This window comes from Scomber scombrus, chromosome 21, assembly GCF_963691925.1.
Source record: "Scomber scombrus chromosome 21, fScoSco1.1, whole genome shotgun sequence".
NCBI classification, from domain to species: domain Eukaryota; kingdom Metazoa; phylum Chordata; class Actinopteri; order Scombriformes; family Scombridae; genus Scomber; species Scomber scombrus.
The window spans coordinates 17,771,273-17,786,468 of NC_084990.1; the positions used below are offsets into that span (position 1 = coordinate 17,771,273).

Below are 15,196 nucleotides of genomic sequence, written 5' to 3' on the forward strand. Positions count from 1 at the left end.
CAAGGGCAGTGATATAACAAAAAAACCAGAGGATTGAGAATTTCATAAACCTGCTATTTCACTTATAACCAAAGCAGATTGTTGTATTTTTTTTATTTTAGATGATTTTCCTAAAACAGGTCACCCTGCTACACTGGCTTCATCTGACTCATTCCCTACATCCAAACATTCCCTTTATTAACTGCATCAGCTGGAGATGGATGCTGTTTCTGCACTGTGGTACGGCTGCATAAATCAATAACGAGACATAAAAGCAAGTGCGCACATGAGGCTGAAGGCCTGAGGGAGAGCAAGGCCTTTAAATATCACGGGAGGAGCCTTTCGTCACACAGACTGTGAACTATAACCTTCATCTCTGACAGCACTGGGGGTCAACACCTGACAGTGCCACATGCAGGTCCCAAATATAATTATATCAGAGTAAACCAATTATTTCAGGCATACAGAACAATTGTGGGTATGTTGTGCGTAAGAGGCTAAAATGATATCCGTTCCTCATGTTCTCATATTGAATGCTTTAATTCACTCAAAAAAAAGCAACACTTGATATATTACACACAAAAAACATTTTTTTTTTTTTTTTTTTTTAAAAAGCAAAAAATCAAAGTAATGAATTTAAAATTAACACAAAATCTAGAAGCTTCAGGTTAAGAAACGAGTAATTATTGGTGGAGTATTTGGAGTTAACAGTGCTTGCCTGTGTATGGCCACGGTAATAATTCCAGTGGCGTTGAATATTATTTTACAATAAGAGGATGAAGCCATCTCCAGATCTCTTCTTTCACTGAGGTGTGAGGACTAACGGTAAAGAGTTATAGCTGTCTATCACAGGACACTGTGGGAAAATGTGACAAGATGACAAATATACACCTCAATCCCATCCTTACATCAGTTCTTCTGTCATTCAACTGTTCTCTCTGATCTGCAAACTGTCACACAGACGTCTGCTTGTAGTTCTTGGTGTCCAGAACTTTCTTTCCACACATTGCACAGATTCCTGAAAAAAAAGAAGAAGCAATGAGCCGATTGGGTAACACTTTACTTGAAGGTATCGTCATAAGAGTGACATGACATTGTCATAACTGTTAAATGACACAGTCATGAACATGTCATAAACATTATGTCAATATCATATACGTTTATGACTGTTGTCATTAAGTGTCATTCGGTTTTTGTAATGACAAGTTCACATTGTTTGGGTTTTCTTGATTATGACAAGTTGACATTAATAAAAGTAACATGACCAGAAGTTTCTTTGTCATGATAACTTGATATTAAATTTGTTTGGGGTGTCCTTATGACAACTTGACATTAATCATAGTGACATTACCAGAAAATGTCTTATTAATTATATATGTCTTATATTAATTACATGTGCAAGGTTACAGACCAATTCTAGCACTTGGTCATAGATGTTTGACAGGGTTAACACAAATGAAAATGCTACCACTTTACTTGAGGTCAAAGAATTTCTTAATTACACTGGCATAATCGTGTCATGACAGTCAGTTTTGGGCATCCTGTCCGTATCCTGTCAAATATCTATGAACTTTCTTTCAACAAATTGCACAGATTCCTGGAAAAAGAAAAGAAAAAGCAATGAGAAGATTGTCAGTAGAGAGAAAACAAGATAAATGTCAATATAAGGAACAGATGCTGCACTTCTTCTGTTATGTAGCAGGTAAAGTAACGTATCAGTGTGTTTGCATGCCCTTTTTAAATGCATACAACATTGTGGATTATTTATTTTTTGCTGTTCCAGAAAAGTGTTTTTTATTCGTGTACGAACAGCAGGAAGATGAGCAGAAAGTTTTGTAAAAATGAACAAGCCTGCACTAATTGATGTCAATATTAAATAATGTTTCACAGTAATGCAATTAATTGCAAATTGATGTGAAAACTATGAACTTATAATGATAAAGTAACTTTGAAAAAAATGCATTGCAAACTTTATATTCACAGTGATATATTGCAGTTTAAACACCTTTCACTTTGCCTGAAACTTTCCAGCTCAATATTTCATGTTCTGTACTTTATTTACTTCTCTTTACTCTTATATAAAAGGAGCTTACTGAATGTCTGTTCATCCTACACAGAGAATGTAGCATTTTGTATGGACTGTAAAGTCCTCTGAGACAAATGTGTAATTTTGAGCTATAGTTATTAAACTTGACTTACAGAATAGAAAGTTTAACAGCATGCTGACTGATTTTTATACAGTTTGGAAATAATTGAAACCTATGGATGTCTGGAAAAATGTATTAAAATTTAAAAAACACATCAGCATGGTTTACATAATGGTCAATTGTGGTGTAACATATACATTATTTACAAAAAAACATGCTAAGTATATACAGTCAGGTCCTTTAACCTTGTCTCTGTAGTGTATGAACTGGAGCTGGTGCTTAATCTTTTAACTGATATTACTGTGTCTTTAATGTGGTTTCTGTTTTAACTCCCCTATCATGAAGTCCACATGTGGACAATTAGACACTCGACTCCTCCAGCTGTTTTCGGCGGCACATTGAAGCTGTAAACACCATATTCTTCTTAATCCCAAACACTGGATTTGTGGAATGTGCTGTTTGTTGGACTCCCTATAAGTCATTTTTGCTGACCTATATGTGGCAATTACACACTGCACTTAGACCTGCACCTCAGTATCTATACCTATTATTGTGTGCCAACTTCAGCTTTATCTGGCCTAGTTTCTGCAGCTGACACAATCTGACCTGTTATCTGCATTTCATCATCCACTTTAAATATTAGACACTGGTGTATACAAACAAGTATGTGAAGTAACTGTACTTTCTTACTTCTGACTGTATATCTTCTGTTTATTTATGCATGACTATTACTCAATGTTGTTCACTGGTATATATAGCTGCAACGATTAGTTGATTAACTGATTAGTCGGCTGACAGAAAATTAATCATGAACTATTTTGATAATCGATTAATTGATTTCAGAGGGAGCCAGCTTCTTAAAAGTGAATATTTTCTTCTCTGTTCGTAAACTGAATATCTTTAGGTTGCATCTTGGGCTTTGGAAAACAGTACATTTTCACCATTTTCTAACAACTAATCTTATCGATTAATCAGGAAAATAAGCAACAGATTAATTGATTATGAAAATAATAATTAGTTGCAACCCTACCGATATTTAAGAGTTAGTTCATCCAAAATACAAAAAACATATTTTCTCAGTGGTATCAAGCCCCTTACAGTGACACTGTAGTTTTAATGACATCCCTTTACAGAAACAATGTCTTTGTTTAATTTAAAAAAAAAAACAATTTTCTACTAAAGAAACAGTGCCTGCTGACGGCGAGTTGTGTGGATTATCCAGAGTAACTGGGACACTGAAATCTTAGAGACAGATACCTCAAAACGTGGCCTAATTAAACCACAATTATGGTTTATGTGAATATTATTTGGTTTCTTTTTAGTCTTCTGTGATAGTAAACTGACTATCTTTAGGTTGTAGACTGTTAGATAGGACAAAACAAGACATTTTAGGTTGCATCTTGGGCTTTAGGAAATGGTCATTGACATTTTTCACATTTTGTGACATTTCATAGACCAAACAAATAACTGATTAATTGAGAAAATAATCCACAAATTAATTAATAATCACTAGTTGAAACCCTAGGTGACAGACATTTTCAGATGGTATTCTTGGTGGAGAAGTTGTGTAAAGTCATCCCTAAAGAAAGACAATGGGTTTACCACGCATCATTTCTTTCATCTGTGTTTATAAAAGATGATTTTTCTAACAAATTTACCCTGAGACTTAGGGCCACAGCATTCTGCAGAAAGACCAAAAGAAACTCAGAAAAGAAAAAAACATTGAGAACTGAACCCTTGTGCAACATAAGCTCATCAGGATTTCGGCTCATTAAAAGGATTAAGAATCTTGTCCAAGGAGACTGAGTCCATACCCTTCTTGTAGGCGCAACCCTGGCAGTAATGTGACCCCGACTGATGAACTGAGCTCTTGCAGATCCTGCAGGTAGCAAAGCCTGTCTTGCTGTAAGGGTCAAACCTGTGAAGAAGATGCGTTAGAGATCCATGACTAAAGATGCACCACTATGTTTTACAGCAGCACAGCTCAAGGGAATAAATTCATATGCTGAATACTAATGTGCAACCAACAGGGGGAGTGGATAAAAGCTACTTTTTCCTGACCTCATGTAGCGAAAGCAGAGACGAAAAAGGTAATAAAAGGTCACAAACATGGTATTAAGTCCCATGAAATAACACTTACATTAGGGCAGGGCAATACAACCAAAATCTCATGTTATCTCGATAACGTCTCATCCTATATCTTGTTTGAAAATATATCGAAATATCTTAAAAACTCGACATACCACCCAGCCCTAACTTAGATTTAGAGTCGGCCTTTGTCGAGCTACTCACCTGGCTTTCTTTGAAGTCAGCATCTTGTTCTCATTTAGCTTGCGTCCACCGCTCTCTGAGATAAAGATGCAGAAAGAACAGCATAAAAAACATCATCATAACATTAATATTACATTACAATAAGTCCATAAAAACACTTGAAGAAACTAATAGTTTGAAAGACTTTACTTTACTTTTGTGTTATTTGGCGCTATATAAATGAAGATTGATTGATTCTTTAAGCAGGTTTAACACAGACTCAAATAAATACATTTGTATTCAACTCAGGGGCGATTCTAGGATCAGACCTTTAGGGGGGCTCAGCGCCTAATGAGAATTTGACATACAATGCCCTGCAAGTGTTCAAACCCCCTGCTAAACTACTAATTCCAGTGGATAACGTAAATTACAACAAGAAATATTAATACATAGTAGAGTGGTGTGCTATAGTGTATAATAATAATAATAATGGTCCAGAATAAACAATCAAAGATTTCTACAGAGAGGACCCTAAGATAGTTAATGAACTCTGAAGGAAAGACAATATTAAGACAGAACTATCCAAAGCTAACCTTAACCCATTAAACCATTTGAACCTGTAGCATAAGTGTTTATCCCATCGCTAACGAAAACAAATATATCATTTATTTATTGTTAGGGGTGCTGATATCAAATTGAGCATCCCTAAAAAAGGGTCTAAAATTGCCACTGATTTTCTCTTCTTGCACAACAGACATTTTCAGCGCTGTAATAAACCATACACTGTGTTTGTTAATTTAAAAACTCCTGTTTATGCTCAATTGCCACTCAGCTGACCTGTTGTATTTCGTGCTCCATCCTTCCAGGTGTCAGGTGTGATGACTTTTCCGAGCTTCTTCTCACCTGTTACAAAATGTAACACACAAATAGTCAAACAATATTAGTTTACTGATGTTTAATGTTGTGTATTTGCTTTATAGGAAACCACACTTAAGAGTAACACTCAGTACGTAGGAGCACAGAAACTCAACATAATGCTAACGTAGCAGTCTTCGCTAAAATTATAATAAAAAAGGGTCATGATTTGAGGATAGAGAGCATCTAAATAGTATCATACTTACACTTCTCACAAACCATCTTTCCCTCTTTCAGCCCGTCTTAAACTGGGCTTTTAGACGGCAGGTCAAAACAAATTTAACAAGCTAAATGTTAGCCTGCTAGGTCAATGTTTGTAAACTTCCGGTTGTTTCCTTCCTCTTGCTCCGCACCAGTTTTGATTCGGCAAAACCATGACAATCTCACATTTGATTGGCTCATACTTCTGTCCGTCAGAGAAGATCCCGGTAAAACGTCCAATGGCCTTCTGGGATTGTTTAACGCGATGGCTTTTGTTTTTGTCATGGAAAGGTCACATTTTTGGTGAATGCACATATTTATTTATCTATTTTTAATACTTGGTGGCATTAACTCTAGGTTCTGGGAATTGTTTTGCTAGTTAGTATACATTTGTGTGGCTTATATCAGAAATATGGTGTTACCCTCACCCAGTGAGATGTTTATAGGCATCCTTTTATTTAAGAATTGAACTGGCATAAGAACTGGTTATAAATATTGTGTTGGTAATACATTAAGAGAGGTGTATTTCAGGGTTTGTTTGTTATTTTCGTGTATCAAACACTAGTTACTCTCTGCTCTTTTATAGTAGGAAAATATAGAAAACTATTCTGGGTGCACAATGCACAAATGTATTTTTTTATTAAGTGTTCTCCTGCTCTCAGAAATGTACTCCCGACTGGAACTTGCACACTAAACACATCCACCACACTGTACTGTGACAAAAATCATCTCAACTCAAAGCTCCACTAACACTTTCCCCCCCAAAAAATAATCTGATGTATGATGGATCACATTCACCAGAGTCTTGTGCAGTTTCATATGTATTTTATTGTTGAGGTTTATGTATTTTAAAAGCCAATTTAGGGAATTGCAAACTGGCTTAGAGTATAAATGTTGTGGTATTTCTTTATAAATGACTGCAGGTTTAACAGACATTCTTCTGTGCAGAGTTGGTTCAACATATTACAGGAAAAATGACCCTCCAGTAATAATAAGAATAAGAAAAAGAAAAAGAAAAATAATACATTTTATTTGTAAGGCATTTAACATTTGAAGCAAATCTCAAAGTGCTACAAGGTAAAAGCATCAATATAAAAGACATAAACAAAAAAATAAGAGCATAAAAGCAGCAAACAGCAAGATTAATTAAAAGCCAAAGGTTTTATTCCATTTCTCCATCCTTTATTTAATATTAATTTGTATAGAGACAAGTATAAATGATTATATAAGTAAACTAGTGATCTCTTGTTCCGTTTTATTTCAGCTCAGCTTGCGTGTGCAATAATACTTTTATTATGAAGGCCAAACGGAAGCTGTTTACTCTCCATGTTTACGGAAGAATGGTCGCCGCTAAAGATCTCGCGAGAGTGACAATTTTAAACCAAACCATAATCTTTCCCTACGCCGAAGTGTTTTTTTGTGCCTAAACCCAGTCATAATCTTAACAACTGCGTTGTCACATAATAAAACATCATTATTTTTGTACAATGCGTACATTGAAGAAACAACTCGTGCAAATATCGCGAGAGTTCCGCAAATCCAGGCAAACAACCTACACACGGCTGTCATTCATGGACAGCTCCGCTCCGTGCAGCCGGTCTTAATTTAACATTTTAAAGCCTTTATTTGTTTGTAATACTCTTGTGTAGTAGACGGATAAAGTCACCATCATGTGGGACCATGAAATCAGAGCCATGGCGTCCACTCACGCCATCATCGCCGCCTCGGTGTTCATGGCCACCGTCCTACCTGCCGTGGTCATGCCGGGCTTCTCGGTGTACGGAGCTCACCTGCTGTGGATTTACTCGGTGTCCGCTGCAGTGACCGCTGTCAGTGTCGCCGTCTTCTGGCTGCTCGGCATCACACCGCCCACCAAGAAGCACACTGTGGGATACAAGGTGAGCTAAAGAAATGTGTGAAGGTGTCTTGAGGGCGACAAGCTGCCAGACAGTTAAACATAAATAAATGTATCCAAGTACTGTACTTAAGTAGCCTGCACTTCTGAGGTAGTCATACTTTACTTGAGTATTTCCATTTGTGTGGTTTCAAATCGTATTGGCTTTTGACGTCTTACAAAAAGCAATGTGTAGTCAGGGTCACATTTCTTTCTGTCTTTGAGGTGTTAACAGCTCCACCAAATAGTGATTTTCCCCTCTAAACTTCTCACATGGCTTCATTTCAATACATGTTCAAAAATCGAAGATTAGAAAATAGTCCAAAAACTGAAAAGAGATCTGTGTATCAGAACTTTGTTTTTTCTTCTTTCCTCTCCCATTAATCATCTCACCACCCCTCAGATTTATCTGGTGATCCCTTGGAGGGGTCTGACTCCTATGTTGGGAACCACTGGACTAAACTATCTAACTGTATATAAAGTAATGTAGCTCCACCTCCAGCAGCTACAACAGTAACATGCTGCTCTAACATTGATGCTTCACTATTAATAATCTAATGATGTCATATATAATAATATATCGGTCTGAGGGACCAAACCACTACTTTAACTGCAATACTTTAATTACTTTTGCTACTAATACTGTTATGTGTTCTGATTTAAAAAATAAAATATTATTTTATGGCCCAGACACACCGGCAGAGACCTGCTCTCTACTAGTTTTTATTGTATAGAAATACAAGAAATAGAAATTAAAGGTGAATTGTAAATAGCTTTTCTCAACAAAAATAACTTTTCCTAGTTTAAGAAATGTCATCATATCTGGCTATCAAAGGCTTCATTTGTTAGTCTTCACTTGTTGTTTTTTAACATCATTATTCGCTTTCTCTCTGCAGCTGTCCAAGCTGGTTCGTTCCTGTCTCTATTTCTTCCTGTCGTGCCTGTTCTTCCACACTGTGCTGGTTCTCTACGGAGCTCCGCTGATCGAGTGAGTAAGCTGGTGCTGCTCTTGTGCTGTAATGAAAGTGGCTACATTAATTTGCACACCCTGATATACATTTCTATCTTTATTAGGTTTTACACAATTTAACTGGTCAGTTATTATTATCACAGCCATTTTTATAATTCTTTGCTGCATCGACAAAGATTCTGCTACAAAATGAGATAAGACTTTATTGATACCCAGAGGGGACCAGCACCACACACACACACACACACACACACACACACACACACACACACACACACACACACACACACACACACACACACACACACACACACACACACACACACACACACACATACATACATGTACACCAGATGGAGAATTCAAGATTAATTCATAATGATCACTTTTCACCATAGGATTATATAGCAAAACGTAGTTTGTGGTCCCTGTATGCTACTCACAAAGACAAATTATATATACAATACTGTGCTTTTTGCCGCAGTGTTATTTGGTGCTTTGAGCCTCTGTTTTCTGTGTTTTCCAGATTTGCCTTAGAAACTTTCTCCTTAGCTGTGCTGCTGACCTCTCTAACCACATTGAGATGTCTCTGTGTGCTCGGCCCCAACGTCCAGGCTTGGATACGAGTGTTCAGTCGCCACGGGTAAGCCTGCAATCTGTCGCTCTTTCTTTTCTATAGTGGAGAAACTTTAAAGACTGGGGGAGCAGAGAAGAACCCCTCTCAAACAGTTAATGAATGTCTTAATGTACATGGACAGACAAGAGTATCATGGTTGTAGGCTTATCTTAGAATAATCTTTGTTTAATATTACAGATGTAAGTAGGGGCTGGTGATTTGCTGTTTTATTCAATCTTAAAAAAGTCTCTTTAAGTGTCTATAAATTGAATATAACTGTCCTCTTTTTGCTTCATCTTTGTTTCCAGAGCCATGTCTGTGTGGGACACCTGTCTACAGATTACAGTGGCCTGCACATTGGTAGGAGCCTGGCTCGGAGCCTTCCCTATACCTCTGGACTGGGACAGGCCTTGGCAGGTCAGCAAACACTGCAAATTCCCCACCGAGGGTTTTTTTATCCTCATAATGTGACAGCAGTACAAGCACAAATGTATTTATGAATACAGACAGCTCTATTTTGTGGTCATTCATGCCACTTGATTCCAATCCAGGGGGTCAGAGCCCCACAGAGGAGTCACAAGATAAATGTGAGGGGTTGGGAGATGATGAAGAGAAAAGTAGAGAAACTTTGTTGCTCCAAGTTCTTGGTTCGACCTTTTTTTCCTTGTGAATTACTGGAAATTTTGACCTCTTGGGGTCTTAATAAATAATTTTAAAAAATGTGCACATAGACAGAGCTTTGTTTTCAGGTTAAAATGTTTAAAAGTGTGTCTCTAATATTAACTATATTAACCTTTTGCACAAGCTTGAAATAGTAATGGGAGTATTTGTATTTCTTTTTACTTACTGCACAGTTTCCACGAAAAGTATTAAACCCAATCTATAAAGAGTGAACTTGCCCAGGCTTTACATTTCAACTCTTTTACAATTGTATCCATTAATTTATTTAATTATTTAGATTTTTTTGACAAAAAGAGAGAAAAGATTAGAATTATAACTGTGATGGGAGCGCTTCATAAAATGACTGGAGGAGATGAAAATTAGAAGTAGTCTGTGGTAATTGGGGCATAACTCTAGATAATGCTGTATTTTTTCTTTTAGAAGTTCCTCTTTAAATTAACTGAACTTTAAAATGAGACAGACATGTTCTCGTGGGTGAAATAAAAGATGTCTGATAGTTTAGTTCCTCTCGTTCGATCAGAGTAACGCTGAAGTGTTTAATCACGCTTCGATCACCAGACTTACTAGTCTCACTTCTTCTAGGTTTGGCCTGTTTCCTGCAGCCTGGGCGGTATGATTGGCTTCCTGACGGGGCTCGTTGCTGCTCCGGCGTGGATCCACTATCATCGTAAACAGCTTACCTACAAGTGCAAGTGATGGACAGATGTATATATATATATGTGTGCGTTTGAATGTGACCAAGAGGGTGTTTCTTGTATTCCTTTGACTTTTTCACATTATTTATTAGGAACATTCGCTCCGTTCTCTGCCTGTAGGAAAGAAGATTTTTTTATTAATGAAGGCTGAATATGTTCCTGAAGATTTCTGACATCAATAAAAGGATTACTTCTGTAACACTGTGCACTTTTTTGGGGTCGATTATAGCAGAGATTTCCTTAGTATCAGTGATTTGTTTTTGAATGAATGAATCAAAAAAAGGCTCAAGCCTGTAGGTGGAGCTGTTGGATCACTACAAGTATATGTGTGTGTGTGTGTGTGTGTGTGTGTATGTGTGTGTACAGGATGGCGAGAGAGTTTAAATGAAAAGAAGAAATTTTGCCTCACACTCATTTGCAAAGTAATCAGTATTATGGTTGGGTGGTCATTTATTGAACTACTCAGCGAGGAAAGTTAGAAAGTTCAAGACAAAGTGTAAACTAACTACAAAGTGTTCTTATATTCTGGCACGCACACACACACACACACACACACACACACACACACACACACACACACACACACACACACACACACACCGACACTGCTCTGCTGCACCTGAAGCTGACTGCTGATGAATACTGTTCCTTTTTAAACAATCATTAATCTTGCTCCAAATCTATTTCAACACGCTCCTCTCTCTCCAGCTCCCATTCTCATTCCACCTTTTCATGTCCTCGGGCAACCATGTTGATTTACTCTCATTTTAGGGACATTAATTTTCCTCCTTTCATGCCGCCCACATCTCTTGTTCTCCATCCCAGCCAGTAACCACAGTGAAAGTTACATTTTCTGAATTGCAGTGTCAAATCGCAAATAAATGAAGGGTTGTTGTTTACGGGCAGAATAGAGACTTGTAGTACAGCGCTTTGTATTATTATGTTCAAGAAAAAAGATCTATGGGGTAAAAACATGGTATTGAGTCATCTCTGCAGTGTGAAATGTGTTGTCTGGTGTTATTGGCATTGTTGGACAGTTTGAGTGTGACTGGGCCAAGTTACTGGGAGGTACAGTGGAGAGTAGAGCTTCATCCAGCAGTGACTGACAGAGGAATCAGAAGTGCTGCAGTGTGAACTGATCTGAGACCAGCTCCACTGTCACACACACACTCAGTCAAGTCCACCATCATCCCTGTGTGTTCCTCTGGATCTGACAGAGTATCATCAGTGTATCTGGACTGCTTTGCTTCTGCTCTGTCCTTCAACACAGTCTCTGCAAACACACTGAGACTCCTCCACTCAACCACCTCCTCCATCCTCCTCCTGGACCTGAGTCTGGAATTTGGACCATCTGGATCATCTTCAGCAAGGGGCCTGTTTAGAAAGACCTCCTGCCTTTCTACTTTCAAACATGTGACCATCTGTATCCGTTGAAACCGGACCGACACTGCAGATTATTGCAGAATCACTTTGCACTACATCTGTTAGTTTACAGGATTTATAATATGGCGTCTGAATTTACTTTAAAATTACTTAGTTTGTAGGAAATCAGCCACTGTGACTGATATATAAATGTAATTAATTAGATCAATACTAAAGCATCATTGTGTAAGCAGCATGTTACTGTTGTAGCTGCTGGAGGTGGAGCTAGTTTCAACTACTTCGTATACAGTTAGCTAGTTTAGATGTCTAGCTGTCCAGATGAGGAAGGAAGTGATTTTCCTTTTTTGGTATGAGGGAGTCTTGTGTCATTAAAATGAGTCTATGTGACATAATGTGTACAGTATTGGTCATATTCATCATTATTTACAGACAGCATAACTAATTGGTGCTGTCGTAGTGTTCAGACCACATCTTGGATTCTGTAGTCAAAATGTTTTATCCAGCTGGAGCCGCTTAAAATTTACTAAAACACAAATATAGGCATTTAAATTGTGTTGTGTAGTTGTGATCAACAGTGCCCCCTGCTGGAATCACATGCAAGTATAAGAAAAAGCTGATCTCACATTTATTACTTTGATCATTTAATCATGTCTAACAACAGACACAAAATATTCTGTTACATTTTCCATTAATTTGTGTGAAGTCATCTTGATGTTACGCATCATTTATCAGAGGACAAATAGTTTGGCTTCTTGCACAACAGACATTTTCAGCACTGTAATAAACCATACACTGTGCTTGTTTATTTACTGGAAACTAATGTCTGACGATGAATTAAATATGGGTGAAAGCAGGATCAGTAGTATTTAAAAGCCTAAGATCTTCTTTGTTCTGTACAGTCGGGTATATGTAGTGTCCACGTCTGAAGAGCTGCTCAACATTATTTTCAGCCCCTGAAGCATTTTGTGGTACAACAGTGATGTCAGTAATAGTTTAGGTCTGCTGTGCTCAGCTGCTCCCTCCTCTCCTCTTCTCTACTGCCTCATCTATCTCCCTCCCCATCTTCTTCAGGATCTCTATCCTTTTGGCGTCATTGGTTGCTCACTGCTGAGCCCTGATCTCTGCCAAATCTTCAATGAACCTGTGTCTGCATGGAGGAAGGAGCATTACTCTGACCAATGAGGGAGAATTCAATGACTGTGTGGACACACTGTGGATTTTGGCACTCATCATTTACTTTGAAAGCACATTTGAAGGAGATCTTTTAATAGTCAGTATGAACAGGAGGAATGATTACAGCGAGGAAAATCTCTTTCACTGTTCCTATGGACACCTTACTGTTGATTTAAGACAGACTTGGTAAAACTGTGAACCTGTCGTTGCCCTGGAGGAAAAAGAGAAAAGAGGGAAAAATCACATTTTCAGAGAATTATAAAGCCTTTTACAGAACATACACTTTCAACACCAATCAGCACACCTTTTTCATGCTTCAATTTCTCCATCTCTCTGATGAAACTCAATTTGACCTCACGCTGTTATCTCCTTTACCCTTTGATCTCCATGCCTTTTCTATTTTCCACCTTGGCTCAGTTACATTATTACCTGTGGAGAGAACAGAGGAAGTGGCAAGTTGGGCCCTTGGAGAACAAAGGGTGTGATCGAGTTGATTTCGCTCTGACCCAAGCTAAAACTCACTCTGCCATCACCTCTGGGCCTTTTTGTAGTGTGAATGTATATTTTTAGAGGAGTTAAGATGATTCATACATGTCACATCTGGTGGTTTTCAAATGAGATGTTCTTATGGTCATAATTGATGTACTCTGTGTACAGAAATCTGGATGGAGTTGCTTTGTTCATGTCTTCAATTCCACTTGTGTTCGTTTCATCTGCGAGACAAGCCCAAGACCATTTGCTCTCTCGCAGCACGCACACGCACACAAAAGCTGCTGCTCCACAAATTGCTCTCCTCATTCAATCTCAGAGAACTTTATTTATTCATTATTTGTTCTCAGGCTGTGCTATTGAGGCAGAGCATTGTGAGGAGAAGTAATTTGTCACTCCCCACACCTCCTCTCTCCCCTGTCTCTCCCGCAAGGCGGTTGTAGCCAGAGCTATTGTGTTTCTGCATTGTTCCTCTATGCAGGGAGAAACAGACATAAGGTACTCTGAGTTAACATTCATTCTCGGCTCTCTGTGGTTTCACCCAAAATTAAACCTGCCCTTTAAAACAATAGTATTGACTCAAATGACTGAAAGGGTGCTGAAAACACTGATAATTAACATCCAACTCTGCAGCTCTAAACGACTTTAAAGGTTGCGCTTACTCATTTTGGTTTTACAGCCTGCAAATTTGATGTAAGGTTCAGTCTCACAACTCTTAATAACTCTGTTTCCATCTGCAGCAAGCAACCATTAGCAAAGTGGTTCGCAAACCCCCAGAGGTCCCTAAGCCAAAAGGTGAATAATACATTTTGACTATAATCCCACCCATAGGTAACACAATATAGGAATGTATAACTACTTTGTCCGTGGATTTCATATACTTTCTGTTATATATCATATATCAGATGGGGTTTATGGTCTAATTTGTGTCAGTTTAGGGATTCTTGATGTGAAAAAAGTTGCTGCACTGGCTTACTGTACGCTATCCAGCACCACACTGCAGACTCACACATTAAGCATCTATCTGCTGAAGAAATTGAAGAAACAAGCTAAAGAGGCAGGTATTTTTCTCAGGAGTGGGTGGAAATATACCCAAGTGAAAAGCAGTGTGAATACTGGAGTTAGATTTGTCTAATGCAATACAATGCCAAATGAATGCTAATGCTGCTCTGTGTCAAGTTGATGTGAAAGTAGTTTGCAAACAGGTCAACTAGAACAATTTTATAAGCCAGGTCTATGTATGGGGTTGGCTGTCAGTTCTCTGCCCCTCTAGAGACCGAGACATGATTAATGCAGCTTTACAATTAAAGGGAAAAAAACACATTTTGGATATTTGTATCTTAGTCTACAACTAGGGACAGTGGTAAGCCTAAAGTAAAATATTGATTTACCATTTTTATTTTTTGTGACTTACAATAGCATAGCAGTTAGAAATAGACAGTTTATCTCAAAACACATACCTTCCTTAATTTCTCATTCAGAGCACAGAAACAAGAGGATAAACCGAAACACAGTGGAGACAAAATGAAAAACAAAGTATACTGAGAGAGACAGAAAAGGATAGCTCCCAAATACCAGTGTCTTCAATGAGCCTCCACCTCATCCTTTTGCATCTACATTTATTTTATGTAACTATATTCTTCACTCACTTCTGTCATAATCAAACATCCTTTATTACATTTTTTCATATGCAAGAACTTTTCCTACACTAACACTGTCACCTAATCTTGATGAGGAGGATCTTCAGGTATCTCCTAGTCCCAATTGTTCTTGCTGTCCTTCAATCATTAATGAAAAACAGAC

General features: G+C 37.9%; 2 protein-coding genes across 2 annotated transcripts; one reads left to right on the plus strand and one right to left on the minus strand.

The window, feature by feature from the left end:
• Nucleotides 1–265: 265 nt before the first annotated feature.
• Nucleotides 266–5,623, minus strand: cript (cysteine-rich PDZ-binding protein). Its single transcript, XM_062442548.1, has 5 exons — nt 5,498–5,623; nt 5,214–5,279; nt 4,419–4,473; nt 3,941–4,044; nt 266–997 (listed from the first exon to the last, which is right to left on the minus strand). The coding sequence occupies exons 1-5, from the start codon at nt 5,511–5,513 to the stop codon at nt 933–935; spliced, it is 306 nt and encodes a 101-aa protein (XP_062298532.1). The 5' UTR covers nt 5,514–5,623; the 3' UTR covers nt 266–932.
• Nucleotides 5,624–7,043: 1,420 nt separating this feature from the next.
• Nucleotides 7,044–10,564, plus strand: pigf (phosphatidylinositol glycan anchor biosynthesis, class F). The gene is made up of 5 exons (XM_062442148.1): nt 7,044–7,390; nt 8,283–8,374; nt 8,883–8,999; nt 9,281–9,389; nt 10,236–10,564. The coding sequence occupies exons 1-5, from the start codon at nt 7,163–7,165 to the stop codon at nt 10,347–10,349; spliced, it is 660 nt and encodes a 219-aa protein (XP_062298132.1). The 5' UTR covers nt 7,044–7,162; the 3' UTR covers nt 10,350–10,564.
• Nucleotides 10,565–15,196: the final 4,632 nt, after the last annotated feature.

Bases quoted from the DNA above. Each gene is read 5' to 3' on its own strand.
- cript (XM_062442548.1), bottom strand. The intron at 4,474-5,213 runs GTCAGCTGAGTG...TCTTTATCTCAG, and splicing joins TGGAGCACGAAATACAACAG to AGAGCGGTGGACGCAAGCTA. The intron at 4,045-4,418 runs GTGAGTAGCTCG...TCTTCTTCACAG, and splicing joins CTGACTTCAAAGAAAGCCAG to GTTTGACCCTTACAGCAAGA.
- pigf (XM_062442148.1), top strand. From the start codon at position 7,163: ATGTGGGACCATGAAATCAGAGCCATGGCGTCCACTCACGCCATCATC. The intron at 9,000-9,280 runs GTAAGCCTGCAA...CTTTGTTTCCAG, and splicing joins CGAGTGTTCAGTCGCCACGG to AGCCATGTCTGTGTGGGACA. The intron at 9,390-10,235 runs GTCAGCAAACAC...CACTTCTTCTAG, and splicing joins ACTGGGACAGGCCTTGGCAG to GTTTGGCCTGTTTCCTGCAG.